This window comes from Cetorhinus maximus, chromosome 18 (genome assembly GCF_964194155.1).
Source record: "Cetorhinus maximus chromosome 18, sCetMax3.hap1.1, whole genome shotgun sequence".
Lineage (NCBI taxonomy): Eukaryota > Metazoa > Chordata > Chondrichthyes > Lamniformes > Cetorhinidae > Cetorhinus > Cetorhinus maximus.
Window position 1 is genome coordinate 89,131,625 of NC_135896.1, and position 26,058 is coordinate 89,157,682.

Genomic DNA, 26,058 nt, shown 5'->3' on the forward strand with positions numbered 1-26,058 from the left:
CACTTGGAGGGAGTATCTTGCTTGGTAGAGTTGACTTATACTTTCTTCCATTCAACAGCTCTGCAGGTGATTACATGTCAGCGTTGAGGGTTGTACAGATTGGAGTGACAATGAGGCAAGATTTAGGAAATCCTTTGTTTCCTAGTATTTTATGAGGGTTCTCCAGAAGGTCTGGATGTGTCTTTTTATAAACCCGCGTCCCCTTGGGTAATGTGGTAATGAGGTAATGATGTTGAACCCATACTGTTCAATTAATTTCTTAAATACTCTGGAGGTGGATTGGGTTCCATTGTCACATATTATTCTTTGAGGAGTTTCTTGCTCAGTGAACAGAATTTATACTGCTGAGATGATTGTTGTAGCTCTCAAATCTTTCGCCTTTTGAATAATAAGGAATTTTGATTAATAGTCTGCAATTATGAGATACCATTTTTTATTGTGTGTGAATAAATTGGTTCCCACAGTATGATCTGGGTGGTACTTCAGTAGCTATCATCTCCTCTTTCTGCTGTGTATTTCTGCACTTTTGGCATACATTGCCACTATTTCGATGTCTAATCCATATTCAGGGCATTTCCTTTTGCCCGTGAACGCATGTGGTCTTCCTCATCCCTTGTACGTCTTTTTCTCTGATGCGCATTCTTTTGTTGCTGTTTCACTGAATCAAACCTGCTTCTTCTTGACTTAACTAAAAGCTAGCCATTTGGGCAGTCAGTGTCTTCACCTGTCTACTCATGGCTTCATGTGTTCGGCAAGTGTCTACAGCCTGTGACATTGTGAGCTTGTCCTTTCCAGTTAAATCTTTTTGGCCTTTAGAGTGTGGAGAGTCCCAGATGAGTTCATCTAGCAGCCTTTCATCTGTGTCCTTAAATTCACATTTTCTGGTTGCATATTTTAATCTTGTCATGAAATTGTCAACTGATTCCTGCCTCAGGCCTTAAAATTTATATCAGTAGATCCAATGATTTGATTTTGGCTAGAGATGTGTGCTAAGTTGTTCAAAAATTTTATTTGGGTTTCTGCTGTCATCTTCACTTAGCTCCCAGCTATTAAACAAATTTAACCCTTTCTCTCCTGCCTGCAGAAGGACGTAGCTGACCTCTTCCTCATCACTGACAGCTTTTTGAAAACTACTTTTTAAAAAAATTTCTGTTTATTAAGTTTTAACAACAATCATAATGAGTAACAGTACAGGAAATAGCTTACAGTACAGCAATAATTTAATAAACTTACATTTGGAAGAGAAAAAGAAAGAAAAGGGAAAAGAAAAGTGAAGTAGGAGGAAGAATGAGAAAAAGCGAAGAGAAAAAAAAAGGAAAGAAGACAAAAAAAAACCCTCCCCAGCCCCCCAAAAAATAAATAATAAGAAAATCAACAACAATCATAGGACAAATGTAGTTTCACATGATATAATATATACAGCCTAATTAGGGTCAATTACATGAAAGTAGAGGGCTGTAGCTCCTCCTTGGAAAGGTTGTCAAGCCACATAAAATCCATCAGTGGAGCCGCTTATAGTGTATTTTATTTTCTCAAGTTTGAGATTCTGCATAAGATCACGTATCCAATTAATAAGAGGGCAGGGCAAAGTGTTTCCAATTTAATAGAAAAATGTATCTAACCAATAATCTTGAAAAAGCGAGTGTATCAGTCTGAATTTTTGTAAGAGGGATGCCATTTGGCTCCATTCCAAAGAGTGCTGCAATTGGAGAGGGTTCAACGTTGCTACTAAAAATGTGAGAGTGATGTAAAAATCTTTTTCCAAAACAAAGCCAATTTAGGACACGACCAGAAAAACTACTTTTATCCAAACTTCTCAATTGCCTGTACACCATCTATCAGCCTCCCAATTCATTACGGACTAGAGCTGTGTGTTTTTGGTGGCAGCCATTGGTTTTCACATGATTCACTCAGTTTTTATCTCTCCCTGGGCAGGATTTTCAGGTCGTCAGGTGGGCGGGCCTGGGAGCAGCCGGGAAATAGTCCGCCACCCGCGATCGGCCCCCCGACCGCGATTTCATGCAGGCTGGGCAATTAACAGTCAGCCAGCGTGAAAGGCGCAATGAGGAGCTCAGCACTGCCGAGGTGGGGGCGGGAGGAGGGCGCGCGCAAAAATCTGTGCATGTGCGGGGGAGCGCGCACTGAAACCACCCTGATGGCAGGAAGCTGCCTCAGGGAGCTGAACAATTTTAAAATCAAAAGTAAATATTTTTAAAACCTGAAAAAAATGTCCCAACATGGGTCTCTCTCACAATTACACGAACAGAATAACTATTCTGCCCAAAAATTTATATTTATTTTTTATTTAATTGTGGAAACCTCACCCCGCCTGTGGATGAGGTTTGCTAAAAAATCATAAGGCCGCCTGGCCAATTCGCCCGCCCGCCTACTGTAAGGTTGGATGGAGATTGAAAAACATGTTTAAATTAATTGATTAAGGGCTTTACTAGGCCTCTTAATTGTCAGCGGGCGCGCTGCTGACTCTCACGTGTGCCCGCTGACCAAAATATGGCGCAAGTACGTGATTACATCATCGCGCACTATTTTATGCCCAATGAGATCGGGCCCATGCCTGCCTGCGGGATGTAGAATCCTGCCCTCTCTCTCTGGCACTAATTCAGGCTGATTTTTCAATCTAATTTAACATTAAACTCATTTAAAATGTTTGGGTTTTAGTCACAGACACCTCACTGCCACCATGTTACGTCGTCTGGCTCCCATAAGTAAGAGCTATTGCAATCACACTTTAGACTCAAAATACTGGAGCTTTATTGAGTGAATTTCTTTCAGCTCTTGATGCTGTTGAATCGAAAGACATTGTTACTCAGCACATGACTCCAGTGTAGCAGTAAATTGTGGCACCCTGGATGTGCATTCTCATAACATTTAATTCACATTCCTTTATGAATAATATAACAATATAACCTAGGGAGTCACAGATCAATAGCTGCAAGGTCAGAACATAATTAAGTCATTCATAAATGATATTAAATATGAAGCTTGCAAATTGTCACATGGAAGAGATAAGAAAAATGGATCAAAAGTGGGTGTTGGAATAGATATTTTAGAATTTGATTAAGGTCTGTGTACCAAGTTATTAACAAAGCTGTGATATCCAATATTCAGGGCTGAATTTTGCTGTGAGCATTGGAAATCCAATGTTGGGACCATTTCATTAGCATGCCTGCCAGCTTAATTTTTACAGAAAATAACCATTCAGAGGCCAGCTACACATTTGCCACCCAATTAGGGACAGCTGGCAGTTTACCGAGATGGGAATGTTAATCAGAAGCTGGCACATGCAGGAGGTCTGCAGCCTTTACTGTGACTGTAGTGGAAATGGAGGGGTGAGGGGTTGAGTGGGAATGGCATTGAGAGATTGACAGCCAGTAAAAAGATGAGTGAAATCTAAGGATCTTACTGTGAGTAAACAGTGGGAGATTTTTTTCCATTGTGGAAGTAGTGGGGAACTAGGGAATGGAAACCAAAGATTTTCACTGGAAGAAACAAGTAGAAAGTGAGGAGGAAGGTTCTTGAACTGAGGGCTGTTAGACCATGGGATCCTTCACCACATGTAGCAATTGAGATGGTGACTAAACTTTAACTTAAAAGCGGATAAATATTCAAAAGATAGGAATATAAAAGGAGCTGGAGTGGAATGGGACTACAGAAGTGCAACAGCTCCAAAAGCTAAATGATTACATAGAATATATGGCACAGAAATAGGCCATTTATCCCAGCCAGTCCATGCTAGTGTTTATGCTCAAATCCAGCCTCCTCCTTTTCTTATCTAAATCTACCTTTGTAACCATCTTTTCCCTTCTCCCTCATACGCTTGTCTAGTTTCCCCCTAAATGCACCTATACCAATCACTTCAACCACTCCTTGTGGTAGTAAGTTCTACATTCTTAACATTCATTGCGTAAAGATGTTTGTTCTGAATTCCCTATTGGATTTCTTGGTGACTGTCCTATGTCGATGGCCTCTAGTTATGCGCTTTCCCACAACAGGAAACATTTTTTCTGTATCCACTCTATCAAAACCTTTCAGGATTTTAAAGGCCTCTATTCAAAAGAAAAGAGACCCAGCCTGCCAATCCTACCCTGATATATATACTTAAGCATTTCTGGTATTATCCTTGTAAAGTTTCTCTCTGCACCCTTTCCAGAGCTTCTATATCATTTTTATAACATGGTGACCAGAACAGCAAGCAGTATTCTAAGTGTAGCCTAATCAATGTTCATTACAGATTTAGCATAATTTCCCTTCTTCTCAAATCTACCCCTCTAGAAATAGAGCCAAGTGCTTGGTTTGCTTTTTTATGGCCTTGCTAACCTGTGGCGCAACTTTTAGTGTCTGATGTATTTGTACTCCAAGATCCCTTTGTTCCTCTACCCCATCTAGACGTCTAGACCTCCAAGAAATAAGTGACTTCCCTATTTTTCCTACCAAAATGTATTTATTTGTGTTAAACATCATTTGCCCATTCTACAAGTTTATTAATGTCCTTCCAAGTTACTTGTTGCAGTCCTCCTCAGTATTAACTGTACCCTCCAACTTGGTGTCATTCACAAATTTAGAAACTATGGCCGGGATTTTCCGGTTCCGCCAGCGGCTAGCATTGTCGCTTTTGGCCACATTCCAAATTTTCCTGTCCACCCGTGATGGTGCCCACTGCTGGCGGTGCCGGAAAATCCCATCCTGTTTATGATAACAAAGTCCAAATTGTTAAATTGCAAACTGCAGTGGTCCCAGCATTGATCCTTGTGAAACACCACTTCACACCTTCTGCCACTCTGAATAACAACACTTTGGCCAGAACTTTCCAGTCGGCGATTTGGGGGTGGGGCCCGCTCGCCGACAGGAAAATGACACAGAATGACGTCGGGAAGAACCCCCGACGTCATCCCGGTCCCTTTAAATTTTTAGGAAGGCCGGCAGACAGCGAAATCAGCTGTCCACCCGCCGACCTGTTAATGGCCAATTAAGGCCATTGGCAGGATAATTAAGATCATTAAAGACCTGCCCGTCCAACCTTAAGGCTGGCGGGCAGGCCAGGAGCCTCAGCGGGCTCCTGATGATACATGAAACCTCATCCACTGGCGGGATGACGTTTCATGTCCATTTTTAAAAAGTTTAATAAAGTTTATGTTGTTTTTATTAACATGTCCCATCTCATTTTTATTTTTCTATCTTTTAAGTTTTTCAAACTGTCACTGATCTCCCTGAGACAGCACTTAGTCTCAGGGAGCAGTGCACTCTTTCGCTTACATGCGCAAAAGAGTGCACTTTGACAGCTGGGGATTCCCCCCCCCGCCCCTGCACAGGAAGCACATAGCGCTGGGAGGGCCTTAATTTGCCTGCCCACTCAAAATGTCGGCGGGCCCCGCTTCAGCGACGGGGGTCAGCTGTCCGCCCGCCGCCGAGCCGGTGGGGCCCGCCTACCCACCAAGGGCAAAATTCTGCCCTTTTTTCCCACTCTCTGCTTTCTGTCTTGAAACTGGCTAACAATCCATTTTGCCACTTGTCACGTGACTCCACATTCTTGGAGTCAGAGTAAGGGAGCAAGTAATGAAGTCTAATTCAGGGTTTCACTGCATGGATGTGAATGCGCGGAGTATAGCTAATAAAATGAGGGAGTTACAGGCACAGATTGCCTTGTGGGGTTATGATGTTGTGGCGATAACGGAGACCTAGCTTAAAGAAGGGCAGATCTCGGTGTTAAACATTCCTGGTTACAAGGTGTTCAGAAAAGATAGGTAAGGGAAAAAAAGAGGAGGGATGGCGTTTTTAGCTAAGGAGAGTATTACAGTACTGGAAAAATAGAATGTGTCAGAGGATTCAAGGACAGAATAGATTTGGCTAGAGCTAAGGAATAAGAAGGGTGAAATTACACTGCTTGGTGTCATATATAGACCACCAGCTAGGGGGAAGGATATAGAGGAACAAATCTGCAAGGAAATTACAGAGAGGTGTAAACATCATAGAGCAGTTTTAATGGGTACTTTAATTACCCGTATATAGACTGGGATAGTGGTAGTGTAAGGGGCAGTGAGGGACAAGCGTTTCTATATTATGTTCAGGAGAATTTCCTACGGCAGTATGTGTCCAGTCCAACAAGAAAGGAGGCACTGCTAGACCTGGTTCTTGGGAATGAGATGGGCCGTGTAGATCAAGTGACAGTGGGGGAATGTTTAGGGGACAGTGATCATTGTATCATAAGGTTTAGGATGACGGTGGAAAATGACATTGATCAATCCAGTGTAAGAATAATCAACTGGCAGAGAGCAGACTTCAATGGGGCAAGAATGGAGCTGGGCTGGATAGACTGGAACCAAAGGTTGGCGGGAAAAACAGTAACTGAACAATGAGCTACCTTCAAAGAGGAGATAGTTTGGGCACAGTCAAGGTATGCTCCCTCAAAGGGGAAGGGTAGGACAAACAAATCCAGAGCTCCCTGGATGACAAAGGAGATAGAAATTAAGTTAAAAAAGAAAAAGTGTGCTTACGACAGGTGACAGGTAGCAAATACAGTTGGGAACCAAGCTGAATACAGAAGGTTCAGAAGGGGTGTGAAAAAGCAAATATGAGAAGCAAAGAGGAATCATTAAAAAAGACTGGCAGCTAGCATAAAAGGAAATCCCAAAGTATTCTATAAGCACATCAATAGTAAAACGGTGATAAAAGGAGGAGTAGGGCTGGTTCGGGACCAAAAAGGGGATTTGCAAATAGGGGCAAGAGGCATGGCTGAGGTGTTAAATAAATACCTTGCATCTGTCTTTAACTACGAGGCAGAGACTGCCCAGGCCATGGTGACAGAGGAGGAAACTCAGTCACTAGAAGGGTTTAAAATTGAATAAGGAGGAGATATTGGATAAGTTGTCGGTACCCAAAGTTGATAAGGCTCCGGGATGGGATGAGATGCATCCAAGAATATCGAAGGAAGTGAGAGTGGAAATTGTAGAGGCACTGGCAATAATCTTTCGATGCTCCCTGGATTCGGGGGGAGATGCCGGAGGACTGGAGAATTGCAAACATTATGCCCTTGTTCAAAAAAGGTTGTAAAGATCTGCCCTGCAATTATAGACCAGTCATTTTAACTTCGGTGGTGGGGAAAATTCCAGAAACAATTATTCGGGATAGAATTAATTGTCATATGGAAAACTTCAGATTGATTCGGAAGAGTCAGCATGGATTTGTTAAAGGAAAATCGTGTCTAACTAACCTGCTGGAGTTTTTTGAAGAGGTAACAGAGATGACTGATGAGGTCAAGGCCATTGATGTGGTGTATATTGACTTCCAGAAGGTGTTCGATACAGTGCCACACAACAGACTTGTGAGGAAAGCTATAGATCATGGAATAAAAGGGACAGTAGCAACTTGGATGCAAAATTGGCTGAGGGATAGGAAACAGAGAGTGATGATTAATGGGTATTTTTCAGGCTGGAAGAAGTTTTGTAGTGGAGTTCCCCAGGGGTCGGTATTGGGACCCTTGCTTTTCCTGATATATATAAATGATCTAGATCTTGGTGTGCAGGGGACAATTTCAAAGTTTGCGGAGAATCCAAAATTTGGGAGAATTGTAAACTGTGAGGGAGACATTGTGGAACTTCGAAAGGACATTGACACATTGGTGGAGTGGGCAGATAGGTGGCAGATGATATTCAATGCGCAGAAGTGTGATGTGGTACATTTTGGTACAAAGAACATGGAAAGACAGTATAAAATAAAGGGTACTATTCTAAAGGAGCAGAGAGACCTGTGTGTATATGTACATAAGTCATTAAAGGTGGCAGGATAGGTAGAGAGAGCTGTTTCTAAAGCATACAATATTCTAGGCTTCATTAATGGGGGCATAGACTACAAGGGTAGGGAGGTTATGATGAACCTTTATCAGGCACTAGTTAGACCTCAGCCGAAGTATTGTGTACGGTTCTGGGCACCACATTATAGGAAGGATGTGAACACATTGGAGAGAGTGCAGAATAGGTTTACAAGAATGGTTCCAGAGACGAGACTCTTCAGTTATGAGGAAAGACTGGAGAAGTTGAGACTGTTTTCCTTGGAGAGGAGAAGGCTAAGAGGAGACTTAATAGAAGTTTTCAAAATCATGAGGGGTCTGGACAGATTAGACAGGGAGAAACTGTTCCCACTCATAAATGGATTGAGAACCAGAGGGCAGATTTTTAAAGTGTTTTGCAAAAGAAGCAAATGCGAGGTGAGAAAAATCTTTTTCACATAGCAAGTAGTTAGGGTTTGGAATGCACTGCCTGAAAATGTTGTGGAAGCAGGTTCAATTGAGGCATTTAAGAGGACATTGGATGATTATTTAAATAGAAACAATGTGCAGGGTTACAGGGAAAATGCAGGAGACTGGCACTAAGTTAAAATGCTCAGAGCTGGTGCAGACATGGATGGGCCAAGTGGCCTCCTTCTACACCATAACAATTCTATGTTTCTGTCCCAACGGATTGGCAAATTGCAAATGTAACACCACTATTCAAGAAAAGAGAGAGGCAGGAAACTATAGGCCAGTTAGCCTCACATCTGTCATAGGGAAAGTGTGAGAATCCATTATTAATGAGTATTGGCAGGACATCTAGAAAATCACAATAAAATCAGGCAGAGTCAACATGGTTTTGTGAAAGGGAAGTTGTGTTTGACTAAATTATTAGGGTGCTTTGATGAAGTAACAAACAAGGTGTAGAAAGGGGAACATGTAGATGTGGTGTATTTGGACTTCCAAGGGGCATTCGATAAGGTGCCACATTAAAGGTTACTACACAATATATAAGTTAATGGCGTAGGGGGTAACATATTAGCATGGATAGAAGATTGGTTAGCTAACAGGAAGCAGAGTTAGATCAATGGGTCATTTTCAGTTTGGCAAGCTGTAACTACTGGAGTGCCAGAGGGATCTGTGCTAGGGCCTCAACTCTTTGCAATCTATATCAATGATTTGCATGAAGGGACCAAATGCTAAATTTGCTGATAACACAGAGATGGGTTGGAAAGTAAGTTGTCAAAAGGACATAAAGAGTCTACAAAGAGATTTAGATAGATTAAATGAGTGGGCAAAAATTTGGCAGATGGAGTATCATGTGGGAAAATGTGAACTTGTCCACTTTGGAGGAAGAATAGAAAAGCAGCATATTATTTAAATGAAGAGAGATTGCAAAACTCTACGGTACAGAAGGATCTGGATGACCTGGTGTATGAATCACAAAAATTACTTGATGTATGCAGGTACAGAAAGTGGAAATGGAATGTTGGCGTTTATTGCAAGGTGAATACAGTATAAAAGTAGGGAAGTGTTGCTACAGCTGTGTAGGACCTTGGCGAGGCTGCATCTTGAGTACTGTGTATAGTTTTGGTCTCCTTACTTAAGAAAGGATGTAACTGCATTAGAAGCAGTTCAGAGAATGTTCATATTACTGATTCCTGGGATGAAGGCGTTAGCTTATGAAGAGAATTGAGAAGGTTGTGCCTAAATGCATTGGAATTTAGAAGAATGAGAGGCAATCTTATTGAAACATATAAGATCCTGAAGGTGCTTGACAGGGTGGATGCTGAGAGGATGTCTCTCCTTGTGGGGGTGTCTAGAACTCGGGGACACAGTTTAAACATTAGGAGTCTCCTATTTAAGACCGAGATGAGAATTAGTTTTGCCTCAGAGGTTTGTTTGTCTGTGAAATTCTCTTCCCCAGAGAGCACTGGAGGCTGGATCATTGAACATATTCAAGGCAAAGTTAGGTAGATTTTTGATTGACATAACAGTCAAGGGTTGTGGTGGGCAGGCAGCAAAGTGGAGTTGAGGCCACAGTCAGATCAGCTATGATCTTATTGAATGGTGAAGCAGGCTCGATGGGCCAAATGGCCTCTTTCCGCTCCTAACTTTTGTATTCTTGCGTGTGGCTTAGATGGGAATTCCTGTTCTGACAGAAGCAGGAAAATATAAACAGAAAATACTAGAAATACTCAGCAGTTCAATCAGCATCTGTGGAGACAGAAACAGTGTTAACATTTCAGGTCGATGACCTTTCAAGCAGAACGGGAAAAGTTAAGAGATGCAGTGGGTTTTGAGCGAGGGGTGGGTGGGACGAGGGCAAAAATGTCTGTGACAGGGTGGCAGACAGAGATTGAATGATAGAAGAGTTAGAGTTAGTCTTCTGAGGGCCAAAGGAAAAGTGATGGGGCAAGAAGAGAAACAAAGAAGCAAAAGATGTGCCTAGAGGAGGTGTGCTGCTGTTTAAAGCAAAACTTAGAGAAAAAATAAAATGTGCAAAGAAAAGGAAACAAAATAGGGGGCAGAATTTACAATCTGAAATTGTTGAACTCAATGTTGGGTCCAGAAGGTGTAAAGTGCCTAGTCAAAAGATGAGGCACTGTTCCTCATGCTTACGTTGAGTTTCACTATAACAGTGCAGCAGGCCAAGGACAGAGATGTCAGCGTGAAAGCAAAGCAGCAAATTAAAATGACACAGCCACCAAAAGCTCAGGGTCAAGCTTGCAGACTGAATAGAGGTGCTCTGCAAAGCTGTCACCCAATCTTCATTTGGTCTCTGCAATGTTGAGAGATCACATTGTGAGCAGCAAATACAGTATACTAAATTGAAAGGAGTACATATAATTCACTGCTTCGTCTGGAGTATTTGGGGCCTTGGATGATGAGGAGAGAAGAGGTTAAAAGGTAGATGTCTTCTGCATTTGCATAGAAAGCTGCCATGGAAAGGGGATGAGGAGTGGACCAGGGTATCATGGAGGGAACAATTCCTTCAGAATGCCAAAAGGGAGGGGAAGGGAAGATGTGTTCAGTGGTTGCATCATGCTGGAGGTGGTGGAAATGACAGAAAATGATCTGCTGAAAATGGGGGCTGATGGGCTGGAAGGTGAGGACAAGAGGGACACTATCATACTTCTGGAAGTGAGGGGAAGGAGTGAGAGCAGAACTGTGGGAAGTGTGGCAGACATGTTCGAGGGTCCTGTCAACCACAGTTGGGGGAACTCGACTGAGGAAAAATGACATCTCAGAAATACTGGCGTAGAAGGTTGCATCATTGGAATAGATGCCATGGAGATGGAGAAACTGGGAGAATGGAATGGAGTCCTTGTAGGGTGGAGGGTGTGAGGAAGTGTAGTCGAGGTAGTTGTGGGAGTCAGTGGGCTTGTAATGAATATTAGTTGATTGCCTATCGCCAGAAATAGAGACAAAAGTTGGGGAAGGGAAGGGAAGATGGGCAATGTAAAACGGAGAGAAATGTAGAAGTTGATGAAATTTTCCAATTCAGAGTGAGAGCAGGAAATGGCAATTATGCAATCGTCAACATAGCGGAAAAAGAGTTGAGAGAGGGGGCCTGAGTAGGACTGAAATAAGGAATGTTCCACGTATCCTAGAAAAAGAAGTGCATAGCTAGGACCCATATTATTTTATTTGGAGGAAATTAGGCGAACTAAAGGAGAAATTGTTTAATGAGAGAACAAGTTCAGCCAGGCGGAAGAAGGTGGTGATTGGTAGAAGCTGATCAGGCCTCCATTCAATGAAGAAGCGGAAAATCTAGAACATCCTGGTGGGGGATGGAGGAGTAGAGAGATTAAAGGTCGGTAGTGAAGAGGGGACAGTTAGGGCCAGGAAAGTGGAAACTTTTAAAGTGACAGAGGGCATCAGGAGGGTCATGAATGTAGGTAGGAAGAGAATGAGGGGAGAAAAAATCGAGACAATGTAGGAAGAAATCAGTTTGTTGGGCAGGAACAGGCTAAAGCAGTAGGTCTACCAGGACAATCCTGTTTATAGATCTTGGGATGGAGGTAGAAGTGACCTGTATGGGCTTGGGAAATAATGAAGTGGGAAGCTGTGGAGGAAGGATCACCAGAAGATATGAGGTCAGTGACTGCTCTGGAAATAATGGCTTGATGTTTGATAGTGGGGTCATGTCCAGGGGCAGGTAGGAGGAAGTATTGGGGAGTCAGCGTTCAGCTTCTGCAAACTAGAGATCAAGATCCAGCCGCCAAAACAGCAGGGTTCAGCAGAGAAAAAGAGTACTCTCCTTGTCAGCAGGTTTGATAACAATGTTAAGGTTAGACCTGAAGCCAGTTCAAAGGGAGACAGGTTAGAGTGAGTAAAAAGGGCAGAGAAATTGATATGGTCGACGTCACACCGGCAGTACTTAAAGATCACGAGAGGGTAAGAGGCCAGAGGATGGTGTCTATGGGTGACAACCTTAATCAGGCCTTTTGTCCCGTTTCTCAGGTCATGCCTCGCCAGGATGCGTTTTGCACTGGAATTCATCTGTGTCCACTGGTCTTTGTCTGCGCATGCTTCAACCAGTCTTTATGGTTGTGCATACGTTGGCCAGTTGTGTTTGTGCATGTGGTGGCCCTGTAAGTGCTGAGATTTGTGCTCGGGCGTTCTGAGGAAGTGTCCTGGGGACACTCAACTGTGTCTGCGAGCCTGCTCTTACAGATCAGCAACAACCCCCCCCAACCCTCGCTCCCCCCACACACCCCTTCCTGCCTCCCCACCCACCCCTTACAGGTTTGGCAGCAACTTTCAACCCCACGCAACAGACACTACCCTGGCAGCGTCCTGTAATTTATTCCCCAAAGGTTGGTTGTCCTGGGTCCAGGTGGAGGGAGAAACACTGGAGACAAGTGGAAGGGTCCATCGAGAATGGGGGAGGACAGCTGGCCAAAAAAAAAAATGGGGGATTGGAGGTGAAGTTGATAGGAGAGCTCAAGGCCATGCTGAGCTCCAGGGGTAAGGGAATAAAGGTGAGCCCTTTACGAAGGACGGATCGTTCAGCATCAGAAAGGGGAAGGTCGGAGGATACCGTGCATTAAGTTGGGGCAGGGGTAAGGGGATAAAGCTGAGTCCTTTAGGAAGGACAAGATGCTCCTAACCACATGGCTACCACGTGCTGCACCACCACAGTCCATTGAAGGAGCAGGGACTGCGCCTGCGCCTGATTCAAGGGCTGGCGCATGCGCGGAGCCGCGCTCCCGGGTGCGCATGCGCGGACAGGCCGCTCGGCGGGCTGATCTCCCGGATCACCCAGTCCTGCGCTCCCCGCGGCTCCAGCTGTGGCCGGGGGGGTGGATTCCATTTACGGGCGGTCGCTCCCCCCCTTGTCACTCAGCATGAGCTGCGCGTCATTCGAAACCCTGACCGAGGAAATCCGCCTCAAGCGAGGCGCTTCAGGTAAATGAGGTTGAGGTGGCGGTTGGGGGTGGGGCAGGTTGCAGAAGGGGGCGGCGGGGAACGGGAGGGCTAGAAGGGAACAGGAGGAGGTGGGGCAGGAGTGGTTGGGGGGTTATCAGGAGGAGGAGGTGGGGGAACAGGTTGGGGGGGATCAGGAGGAGGAGGAGGGGGAACAGGTTGGGGGGGGATCAGGAGGAGGAGGGGGAACAGGTTGGGGGGGGATCAGGAGGAGGTGGGGAATAGGTTTGGGGGGGATCAGGAGGAGGAGGGGGGGAACATGTTGGGGGGATCAGGAGGAGGGGGAACAGGTTGGGAGGGGGGATCAGGAGGAGGTGGGGGAACAGGTTGGGGGGGATCAGGAGGAGGAGGAGGGGGAACAGGTTGGGGGGGATCAGGAGGAAGAGGAGGGGGAACAGGTTGGGGGGGATCAGGAGGAGGGGGAACAGGTTGGGGGGGGATCAGGAGGAGGGGGAACAGGTTGGGGGGGGATCAGGAGGAGGAGGGGGAACAGGTTGGGGGGATCAGGAGGAGGGGGAACAGGTTGGGGGGGGAACAGGTTGGGGGGTGATCAGGAGGAGGAGGAGGGGGAACAGGTTGGGGGGGATCAGGAGGAGGAGGAGGGGGAACAGGTTGGGGGGGATCAGGAGGAGGAGGAGGGGGAACAGGTTGGGGGGGGATCAGGAGGAGGAGGGGGAACAGGTTGGGGGGGATCAGGAGGAGGAGGAGGGGGAACAGGTTGGGGGGGATCAGGAGGAAGAGGAGGGGGAACAGGTTGGGGGGGATCAGGAGGAGGGGGAACAGGTTGGGGGGGATCAGGAGGAGGGGGAACAGGTTGGGGGGGGATCAGGAGGAGGAGGGGGAACAGGTTGGGGGGGATCAGGAGGAGGGGGAACAGGTTGGGGGGTGATCAGGAGGAGGAGGAGGGGGAACAGGTTGGGGGGGATCAGGAGGAGGAGGAGGGGGAACAGGTTGGGGGGGATCAGGAGGAGGAGGAGGGGGAACAGGTTGGGGGGGGATCAGGAGGAGGAGGGGGAACAGGTTGGGGGGGATCAGGAGGAGGAGGAGGGGGAACAGGTTGGGGGGTAACAGGTTTGGGGGGCGGATCAGGAGGAGGAAGTGGGGGAACAGGTTGGGGGGGATCGGGAGGAGGAGGAGGGGGAACAGGTTGGGGGGGATCAGGAGGAGGAGGGGCAACAGGTTGGGGGGGATCAGGAGGAGGTGGGGGAACAGGTTGGGGGGGATCAGGAGGAGGAAGTGGGGGAACAGGTTGGGGGGGGATCAGGAGGAGGAGGGGGAACAGGTTGGGGGGGGATCAGGAGGAGGAGGGGGAACAGGTTGGGGGGGATCAGGAGGAGGAGGGGCAACAGGTTGGGGGGGATCAGGAGGAGGAGGGGGAACAGGTTGGGGGGGATCAGGAGGAGGTGGGGAATAGGTTTGGGGGGGATCAGGAGGAGGAGATGGGGGGGGAACATGTTGGGGGGGATCAGGAGGAGGGGGAACAGGTTGGGGGGGGATCAGGAGGAGGTGGGGGAACAGGTTGTGGGGGGATCAGGAGGAGGTGGGGGAACAGGTTGGGGGGGATCAGGAGGAAGTGGGGGGACAGGTTGGGGGTTAACTGGAGGGGTTGAGGGGGTGAGATGACGGGGGGACAGGAGTGGGGACTGCAGAGGGTTGGGGGACAGGATGCTGGACGAATGGGGGTGGGGTGAAGGGTGGGACGTCGGGGTGGAGAACATGGGGTGGGCGGAATATGAGGGGGTGGGGGGACTGGTGACAGGGGACAGGAAGGTGTAGGGGGTGGGGGGACAGGAAGGTGTAGGGGGACAGGACGGGGTGTGGGGCTTTGCGAACAGGACGGGGTGGGGGCACAGGAAGGGGTATGGGGCAGTTGGGGGACAGGAGGGGGTTGGGGAACAGAATGTGAGATGGGAGGGGGGTGGGACAGAAGGGGGAGGGAGGGGGGGGACGGGGACAGATTGGACGGGAGGGGGTGGGGGGACAGGAGGGGAGACAAGTGGGGGTCAGGGGGTGGGAGGCGGGACAGGAGAGGGTTGGGTGGACAGGAGGGTGCTGGCGGACGGGATGCGGGACGGGAGATGGAAGGGGGTTGGGAGGGTGTTGGGGGACAGGTGGTACAGAAGGGGGCGGAGGGAGGGGAGTGGGTGGGTGGACAGCAGGGGAAGGGGACACAGGTGGGGATGGGAGGACCGGAATGGGGACTGGAGGGGATTGAGGGACGGGATGTGGGAGGGGGTGGGGTGGACAAGTGGGACAGGAGGGAAGGGGACAGGAGGGGGTGGGGGGTGGGAGCGGGAGAGGAGATGGGGGTGGGGGGATTGGAGGGGGAGAGAAAATGGGGGTGGGGGGATGGGAGGGGGAGAGGAAATGGTGGTGGGTGGATGGGAGGGGGAGAGGAGATGGGGTGGGGGGATGGGAGGGGGAATGGGAGGGGGAGAGGAGACGGGTGGGACAGAAGCAGGTGGGGGACGGGAGAGGGAGGAAGGATGGAAGGGGTTGGAGGGAAGGGTGGGGGTGGAGAGGGGAATGGGACAGGGTGGGGGCCTTGTGGGGTGATGGTATGGGTGGAGGAACAGGTGGGGGGACAAGGGGGTGGAGGGACAGGGTGAACAGGAGGGATTGGGGGCACTGGAGGGGGTTGGGTGGGGGTTAGGAGCGGGTGAGGGAGAGGGAGGGTTACGGGGGGTGCAAGGACAGGGGGGAAGGGTGAGGGGTTACGGGAAGGGAGAAGCAGGGGTGGTGGGACAGGAGGGGGAGGGGACGGGGTGCAGCAACGCGGAGGAAGGGGTGGCCATGCGGGGATGCGGAGGGGTGTGGGAGAGGGTTATATGGGGAAGACTGCAGAGGCAGAGGAGCTTACGCAGGGGTGGTGAGCCTGCATGTGGGGTTGGAGGAACCAACCAGCCCAGTGACAAACTGCTCTTGTTCACGCACCTCAAGCTGAACCTATGTTATACCTGAAAATGAGATTGTCTGAGCAAAATTTGGGATTACTCACACCAAAGGCTCCTTTCTTTAAAAGCGATGATTGAAAGTCACACTAATTCCACATTTAAATTATTGCAATAGTGTTTGGATTGAAATTCAGGCACTGCAATCAAATTTTCAGCTCTTCTATGTCAGGAGCTCATTCTTTCAAAAAGGAAATTGCATTTATTTAATGCATCTCTTGCACAACCATGTTGTAAATTTAAATTTTATATTAATGTATGTTTAAGTATAAATTCACAATATAATAGTTTGCTCCTCATTCATTCACTTCCAGGATCATCCTGCAATGCAAAGATAACATCCAGGCTTCTTTATTCTACTACAAACTGTCTTCTGAAACCCTTCTCCCTACCACCTCTGTTGTCCTCTCTGACAAAAAGTATGAGGAGCTCATGGACTTCATAAATAAGCCAATCCTTAACCCCTTTGCTATTGCAAACTACTGCAACTTCCCTTTCCTTGGCACAGAACCTATTGCATTTCTACCTTCCTTCTGTTCTGAAGAAAGGCCCTTGGCCTGAAATGTTAACTCTGTTTCTCTCTCCACAGGTGCTGCCAGACCCGCTCATTATTTCCAGCATTTCCTGTTTTTATTTCATATTTCTAGCATTCACTGTATTTTGCTTTTGTACTTGAATGTGGGCTTTCTGGGCTTTCTCTCTCACACTATCAACCCAATGCACATCTAACCAGCCTATCATCTTCCACTTTGCCTAATCTTGAGCGTATCCAAAACTCTGCTGCCCAGAAAGCACCAACTCACATCAAGCCCGTTTCTTCCATCACCCCATACTCCTTGAGCTACATTGATTCCCTGTTGAGCAATGCCTTCATTTTCAAATTCTCAACTTTGTTTTCAGATCGCCCTTCCCTATCAATGTGACCTCATTCAATCTTATAACTCCCTGGGATATCTGCTCCTCCATTTCTAGCCTCGTGTGTATCCCCGATTTTAAAGCACTTAACCATTCGTGCTGTGCCTAAGCTCTGAAATTCCATTCTTAATCCTCTCCAACTATCTACCCCTTTCCTCCTTTTAAGATGCTCCTTAAAACCTCCCTCCATCTGCCCTACTATTATATGACTCTGTGACAAATTTTGTTAATGCTTCTGTGATGTGCCTTGGGATGTTTTACTGCCTTAAAGGTGTTGTATGAATGCAAGTTGTTGTTTGATTACAAAGTACTTATGCAACGAATACATCCAAGTTTATTTGGCGAACCCTGAAATCACTGGGAGCAATGTGACTTGGCTGGGGTGGAGATAATGCGCCACAGACAAGAGTTTCTGTTTTCAGTTCAGTTGGTGATCTGGAATAAAAATTATTCCAGTTTTGAAAAATGTTTGTGTTTTCGTAGCCTTCTTGCATCACAACAACCAGTTTCATTTCTAGGTCCTCTCTCTTGAAGGTCTGCAAACATATACAATTCACAGAATCCCTAGTGACATGGCCAGATTTGTGGGAAGGACCGGCATCTAGCATTTTTTTTAACTAACACAAAAGAGCGAGGGAACTTAATTTGTTGGATTTAATTTACGCTTAAAATTCTGTGATCTTTTGCTCCAGCTAGGCTGATTTTGGGCCAATTATGATGAGAAAACATTGCAATGGAGCAGAAACTGTATCTCCATGTTTGGTTTTGGATTCAGGGTGTTATGAGGCAGGTGCAGGAAATAAAGTACCTTTAGTTAAATTACATATTTCTTGCTGAGCTGACCACCAGCCAGTGTAGATTAGAGAAGTGATGAGGAAAGTTGACCTATATTTTGTTTACATGGGTCTGAGTAGGACAAGTATTAAAGTAATAAAATGCTGCAAGCAATAAATAGGAATCAGAGAGAACTGGTAACTAAAAAGGCTTAACAAAAATGGCTTTGAAAGCACATGTCTTTTTTGTTGGATGGAGGGGAAGTATTAGTGACAGCCTATCAATTAGATGATAAATGGATAATTATTATGCCACGAGGGATTTCAAATCTTGTCAACATTGATTGGAATATATAAGAGACTATCTGAAAGTGAGTGATTGCTGCAATTCTGTGGGACTTTTTTGTAAAAAGAAACTAAACAAACCCACAAAGAGGGTGTGATGTTAGCAGTTTTGAAAGGGACAGGTCAGCACCTGAGGGGAGGGAACCATTTTCAATGTCAGCTAATGTGTGGAGTGGGCGGCAGAAAGCGAAGTTTGGTGTTCGAAAGTTTAGTGGGATTTTGGTGAAGGGAGCAAGAGGTGGTTATTGTGGATGGAATGAGCTCGGAGATGGCATGACTGGATAGGATAGCGAGAGATATATGGGTTCAGGGCTAGAGAAGGGGAGGAGGTATAGTTCAGTAGGGATGACGGGGAGGAGCAGTACAGCAGCTGAACACATGATTTCATTCTTAGCGGCCAGTGAACTCCTCACACTTGTTGCTGGAGGAGAACACAATGGGGAGAGGTTTAATAAGATGGCTGGCCGTAGATAAAAGAAACTGGTATTTTTGCATTCCAGGATGGTTCTGGAGTAGTGAACATTTTAGGCTGAGCAGAGCTAGGTAAGTGCTTGATGCGGTTCAGCCAAATCTGGAGATCGATGGTTAAACCAGTTGTGCAACATATCCATTCAAGCCTGCACTCCTTGGACTTGAGGGAGCAAAAATGGGGGACCAGTGGGAATATGATGGTGAGGGAGAGTGAGGGTTTACTGGAGGCGCAGGCATAAAACAGATCAAGTAGTGTTTGAGTAGATTGACAGTGACAAAAGTGTTGTGATGAGCAGTGTCAAAGCTAGAAGTAGAAACAAAGTTCAGCCAATCAGTGCCTCAGACCTGTTCTATTAAATTGGATCATGGTTGATTTGTACATCAACTCCATTTACCCTCCTCCAACTTCTGTGTCTGATAACCATTCATTATCAGTATTGAAAATTTCAATTCACCCAACATACACAGCCTCTTGGGGAAGAGAACTCCAGATAGACTGTTGCAGATGAATTAGGGAAGAGTTTTCTTGAGGGACAGACAAAGTGCGAAGTGGGGTTGGAAGGGGTGGTCTGTTACAGCTCACTTAGGGATTCCAAGTTGCTGTGGCAACATGCACTTTTACATGCACGTTGTAGCCTGGAGCTATGAATAGTGATGGTAGAGGATTCAATTTGCTTCCCATCACATGGCTAACCAGGAATCCCTTACCACCTGTGGAGGTGTGGTGGAAGGATTTGCAGGCTGATACTCAACTTGTTTGACTGGGCAATGGCTATCAAGTCCTGGAGTGGGACTCGGGCCCAGAGCTTCTGGCTCAGAGGCAGGTTCCGACCCATTGTGCCACAAGACCTCCAGTGTGACCATAGGTAGGGTATATTGAAGGGAAATCAGAGGACAAGGTGATTTTCATTGGCAATTTCAAATCACCCAAGGATGAGCAGTTTCTCAGAGGAGAGTCTGAGAAAGGAAAGAAATGCGAATATTTCAGAGGAATACAGGTTAGAGTTGGGGCTGGACTGAAGAGAGGATGAGGATTTTATAGGAGAGGTGAGGGAGTGAAATAAGGTGAGGTACTCTAGAAAGGAGCAGTTAGCAGGGCAGTAAGAGGAGATTTGGTGATGAGGGTTCCATTGTCACTACCAACAGGGCAGGTGGTGGAAAGTACAGCCGGAGGTGGTTTCAGAAAGGGGTACGGTGTCACTGATGATGAACCAAGTTTCTGTCAAAGCAACCATCCACAATAAGCTCATGGATGGGGACGGCTTTGTTCACGAGTGAATGGATATTCTAGGACAAAATACAGAGAGAGGTGTGATTATGGATCACGGGCAGAGTCCAGAGGAGCACTGGTGGGTGGAGTAGGCGAAACAGGAAGGATTTTGACAAGGTTAAGTACTGGGCTGGTAGGAATGCAGAGGTCTTGAATGGGGCATTTGGAGTTCTGCATGCAAAGGCACAGCATTGGGCACTTCAGTGGGCGCTTCTGAGAATGGCAGGGAAGGCACATAATGCTTATCGCAGGGGGATTCACAGCTGGAATGGTGGCAAGGGAAGACTGCAGAACAATGAATGGTTTGAATAAGAATTGGGAGACAAAGTAATAAAGAGCAGAGAAATGAAATTTGGTGTAACTAGCTAATAGAGGTGGAGACAGGAGAGAAGGTTTTTGAGTTTTGCAAGGGAAAAGAGAAATAAGTAATGAGCTTTTGTCTGAAGCATTAGCTAGAATGCACACGCAGGGATTATGTAGGCATGGCCAAGACCAGGATAGCTACATCCTCGTTATAACCAGAGGATATTGAACAGACAGCGCGTCCAGAATTAAAATCAGCAGCCCTGTGGTGGAATGAAGTCGATGTACAGACAGGATTAAAGCAGCTTGGAGCCTAGAGGAGCAATACTCAGGTTTGGAGATAGTGGCGGGTGAGTGAATCCAGAGGCTGCTTGAAGGCAGAGTATAAATCATTGTGTTGCTGGAGATTGACCAGTGGGCAGCAGTGTGGAGAGTAACTATGAGCCAATGTAGATTGACCCAGGGGTCCAGCAGAGCTTAGTAGTGGCCTCAGTGATTAACTGTGCATAGAGATGAATACAGGAGTGAGAATCATGGAACATTATAATATTTGACATATGGAGAATTGATACCGGGTATACAGCTGCACTGCCTATCGTGCATTGTTGAAAATGTGAACTTGTGTATACTATTTTTCTAGTGGAAATGTTGCACGTGTGTCTTTTACACTGGGTGACTAATTGGCAGGACATCTGTGGAACTTGTACATGAACTTCATCTATGGATTTGAATACTATATTAAAAAATTAGGCCATTGTGTGACCAGATTTTATGGTGGTCTGTCTAAAACAACTGCTTAATAGGGAGATCAAATATAACCACAGGTAGGATGATCTCACTTGCAGTTGATGCAGTGAAGTTTCTTGTAGTACAGTGTACTGTTTGATGTAATTTATGTCATGTTCACATTCTAATTCTTGAGTAATCCTAAAGTACCATTTGATAAGAACAGTCTGCCTTAAATTGACATTGACTTTATTGAAAGGTACACTGGCTAATTCCATATGTATGTCCTAACACAGTGCAGCAAGATAAATTATGTTGAAACGTCAATATGATGACTTATTTGCACTTTCTTCTCAAACAAAAGTCATCAATTTCTCCCTCTCCATTCCCCTCCTCCTTGCAAGCCCTTTTTCACAATGGTGTATCCTTAATTGGCAGAGCTAACAATGTTCTCGTAGAAGTGAAGCATTTAAATTACAAGCAAGCTGAATAGGCTGTGCCTTAGCAGTCTCATCCATTGCAGTCTGATTACACTATTTTCTGTCAAGCTACTGGACATACATAGCATCATTGGTATGGAAAAGCATCCCAAGGAACGTCACAGAAGCACAATCGGACAACAATCCACACCAAGCCAAACAAGGAGAAATTAGAAAGGATGACTAAAAACTAGGTCAGAGATGCGAGGGTCTTAATAAAGGAGAGGGAGGTGAACGGATGGAGCAGTTTAGGGAGGGAATTCCATATTGTGGGCCCTAAACAACTGAAGTAACAACTGCCAATGGCAGAAAAATGAGTGGGAGATGTAGAAGAGGCCTGGGTTGGTGGAATGTAAAGTTCTGAGACTCATATAGCTGGAAAGGTTAGAAATAGGAAAGATCAAGACCACAATGGGGTTTAAAGACAAGGATGCAAATTTTAAATTTGAGACATTGCTCATATACATTTTATCTATTCAGTGCTCTTTGCTGCATGTGCATTGAAGAAGATGTCAGCTTTTTCCACATTTTAACTTAAGAATGATGGCTCTCGAGTGGAGAAAAACTGAGTCTTCAGCTTCACTCAGTCTGCAAAAGCTTCAGAGCTACTTTTGAAACCTTTTTAAAAGTTGTTACCAATAATTGAAAGGATAATGCTATTGTTCTTAACTGATTAAATTTGGGCAGCATTATCCCTTTGAAAGCCTAACCTTATCTCAGTATTGGCTGTTTTAGTAGGGGTACAAGATTTTTTTACAGACTTTGCCTTAGGACTCATTCTTTTATATTTCTTCTTTCTCCCAAAATGGAGACGGCCCTGCCCAAAGTTTTCCTTCTTGGATGACTCCATAGTGTTTCACCAAACCATCCTACTCCTCCACCTCACCTCTGGCATGAACATTGGTTGATCCTGCCTCTAGGTGCCCCAATCCAGAGACTGTTTCCACTCTGTATAATCACCATCACTGAATATAAACACTCTCTGGCTGCTCACTCAAGCCGCAATAGGTTGTGTCCGGCCTTGATGTCCTCATTGTCAAAGAGTTGAGCTTCAAACATTCTTCACCAAGCTTGCTTTCTTCAAACTTCCCAACTTTGCCTTCCTATGACCCTATATTATACCTGCTGTTAGCCAAACCCCTTATCCATGCCATTGTCATTTCTACACTCAAGTTCACCAGTACCCATTTCCCAGCTTCTACCTCTGTAAACTTGTGCCAGCCTTGGCTCCCTGGCAGTGCTCACTGTCTCTCTGAGTTAGAAGCCCAGCTCGGAACTTGAGTGCACAATCTAGGCTGACAATCCGGTGAATTCAGAGTCTGTCCTCATCGGTGAACATGCAAAAAATCCCAGGGCACTTTTCAAAAATGTAGGAAGTTGTCCTTACTAACGTTTATCTCTCAACCAATATCACTAAAATGGTTTATCAGATCATGTAATTCAGTGTTTCTGGGATCTTGCTGTAAGCAAACTGGCTGTGTTTCCTACATTGCGATGGTGACTATGCTTTAAATATTTCATTGGCTGAAAGACTTTGGGATGTCCTTGCTCTTTCTGTATCTTCTCCAGAATTCAGACCTTGAATCCTAACCCACATAGCATCTTGCTCACCCATCACGTCCATTCTTTGCTTATGATTGTGAAAGCTGTAAAGCAAGGAAGGCAATAGCATCCAACTGAACAGTGGATTTTGAAGAGGTCATCTATTTGAGCATGAAAGAATTAATGTTCTTGCCAATGTTTATAGTTTAGTGATATTTCCAGACTTGGCACTGGGAAACCACAATGGCAAGAAACAGAATTCTTAGTAACGATTCCAAAACAGTTGGATACATGCACATTAATGTGCTAGAAGGACATGTACAAATGATTTTGGCTGATGCTTCAGTGTCTTACTGGAGAAGTACCACGTTGCCAAAGATGTTATTACTTGAATAGAAACAATGTGCAGGGGCACTGGGAAAAGGCAGGGCAATGGCACTAGGTCATAATGCTCATTTGGAGAGCCGGTGCAGACGCAATGGGCCGAATGGCCGCCGCCTTTGCCGTCAAAGTTCTGTGAGTTTAAAGTGCAACCCCTCTGTCTGTTCAAATGAACATGGTAGATCCTGCAGTAGCATTCAAAAAATAACAGAGTTCTTCCTGGCCAAAATATGTATCTCAACCAGTGCCATTAGAACAGATTAACAGATGGTTTATATCATTGCTGTTTATGGAACTTGCATACCCAAAATAGGTTGATTCTGTAATAACTTTCACATTACACTGTTTCATTTATGTCATTAACCTCTTAAGCTTATTTACTTTTGAGCAATTTGCACCAACTGAATTAAAAGGAAATGGTTCAGACAGTGGAGAAAGAAAGTACTTGAAATTCATTTTAAATTGAGAGATATGAACATTTGAACCCGGTTTATATCAAAGTTTTGGTGAATATGCATACCTTTGGGGAGCCCACGGATTAATTTCCTAATTCATTTTCACATTTATGGCCACAATTAATGCTCGGGAGCTGGTCCATAATTTTGATCTTGTATTGCCTGTTTTCCTGTTTGTGCAATGGCCTGAATTTTGTGCTCTCCCACCAGCAGGTTTGTAGGCGGGCAGGTGAGTGTAAAATTCCTTGGATGGGCTTCCCGCTGGGTTCCCGCCTACCCCGACCTCTCTGCAATTTTACCCTGGGGCGGGAGAGGCCTCTGATGGGCCACCTGCTCTTGCGCCATCCCCCCACACCCCACGGTCCAGTAACTGCTGGACCACCTCCAACCCCCCCCACTCCCATGACCCCCATAACCACCCCAAACTGAAACGCCCAAAACTTACCTCTTCCTAGAATCTGGGGGTTGCGTGCAGTCCTAGCCTGTCCACTGCAGGGTCTAGAGAGCAGACGGCCAATCAGATTGGCCGGTAGTTCTCTAAGGCAGGGCTTCTTCCCAAGTGAGGGGCGGAAGTCCTGCCTGCAGCCAATTAACTCGGAGCACGAAATCGCTGCGGGACAGACGGTGTTAGCAGGGATGTGTTCCCCATCAACTCTTCAGATGGTGGATGGGAAACTCCATTATCCTAAAAATTCTGGCCAATGTTGCTGTCCCCCTCCCAAAATATAAAACTGCTGCCTGAAACATTAAAAACACTTGCGATTTTTTGTTAACTGGGCAAGTCCATCCCTTATAGTTTAGTTCAGTGATAAACTGGTATCCTTAAGTGTACAAAAAGTGTACATAAACCATACCCACATACTATGGGAACACTGCGGCCAGCAATCAAGCCTTGTGTTAGTGTATAGAAGATGTTTTTGTTTTTGCTAGGTATGCGTGATTTGTATGTTAATTGCTATTTGTTGTGTATTAAATTGGGAAACAACATTTTTGAAAGAAAACAAGTACATAATTCAAGTAGTGATAATTATGTGCTGAACTCTAGCACCAGTTTTTATCCTAATGGAGTAATAGCTGAATTACTCATCATTGCAGTCAGAAATAGGTTGCGTTGAACACACAAGCACTTTCATTTACATAATGAAACCCAAGCAGGTGTTGATAACTCATTGTCTCATTTGGTTTGTCAACTAGACCTCTTGCTTCTATTAGAAATATTGATATAGATCACAGTTGAGCTTCTAATGGTAAATTAAGGTGACCACTTCAACTATTGTCCAACCCTATTGTCCAAGACTATCTATACATTTGTTTCAGAAAGGGGGCAAGTAAAGATTTTCCTTGCTTTTGCAAACCATATTTTGTTCCTTATTAGAACTGGCCCCAGTTCGAGCAATGAAATGACAGCCTGTTACTAAATTTCCACTTCTTTTCAACCCAGTATCCTTCGCTCTTTTAAAATCTCTTCTGATGATCTCACCTACCATCTTCAAGTTCATCTCCTGGGTCCTTGACCCTCTGATTGCTGTAAGTGCCGTTATGACCAGACACCAGGCCCATGAGCAGGCAGATCAGAGCGCTTAATGTTCCCTGTCCATGTTTCCATTCAGAATTTCCTTTCATATTCTTATTAACATTCCTACTTCCTTACCAAATATAGTCTAAATATTCCAACTGGCGCATCCATAAACTAAAACAAAATGCAGATAGACAACTTGAGTACAAAGGAATACACCAAAATAGCCAAATGGGCACAAGAATGGTAATAAGTTTGCAAAATAATACCCATCACAACTGAATTGCACATTATCCCGTTTATATCCAATTCATTGTTATTGAATTGTGTGATTATACTGAAAAGTGAGAGGAAATCTATTAAAATGTGTTCAAAATGCCTACAACAATGCTTACAGTGTCCATAATAGAGGGAAGCTGGAGGCAATCATGCATTGGGAGGAAATACACATAGTAGGGATTACTGAGACGTGGCTACAGAAACATCAGGGCTGGGAATTACACATTGCAGCGTATAACATATTTAGGAAAGATATAGAGGGAAAATGGGGAGGTGGAGTAACTGTACCTATTCAGGACAACAATGGCAGTAGAAAAAATGGGACACAGCTATTAGCAAGACAAAAATAGAATCTACGTGGAATGAGATGAATGATAAAGGATCCATCACACTAATAGATGGTCTGTAGATGACATCTAATAGTGAGTGGAAGGGAGAT

At 45.6% G+C, this 26,058-nt stretch overlaps 1 protein-coding gene across 1 annotated transcript in view; it reads left to right on the plus strand.

Moving 5' to 3' along the window:
- The first annotated feature begins 13,003 nt into the window (after positions 1–13,003).
- synj2bp (synaptojanin 2 binding protein) overlaps positions 13,004–26,058 on the plus strand; it is a 29,431-nt gene continuing 16,376 nt past the window's right edge. The window contains exon 1 of the mRNA XM_078563143.1: positions 13,004–13,195. Coding sequence (XP_078419269.1) covers positions 13,135–13,195 — 61 coding nt within the window. The 5' untranslated portion in view covers positions 13,004–13,134. The remainder of the gene's footprint in view (positions 13,196–26,058) is intronic.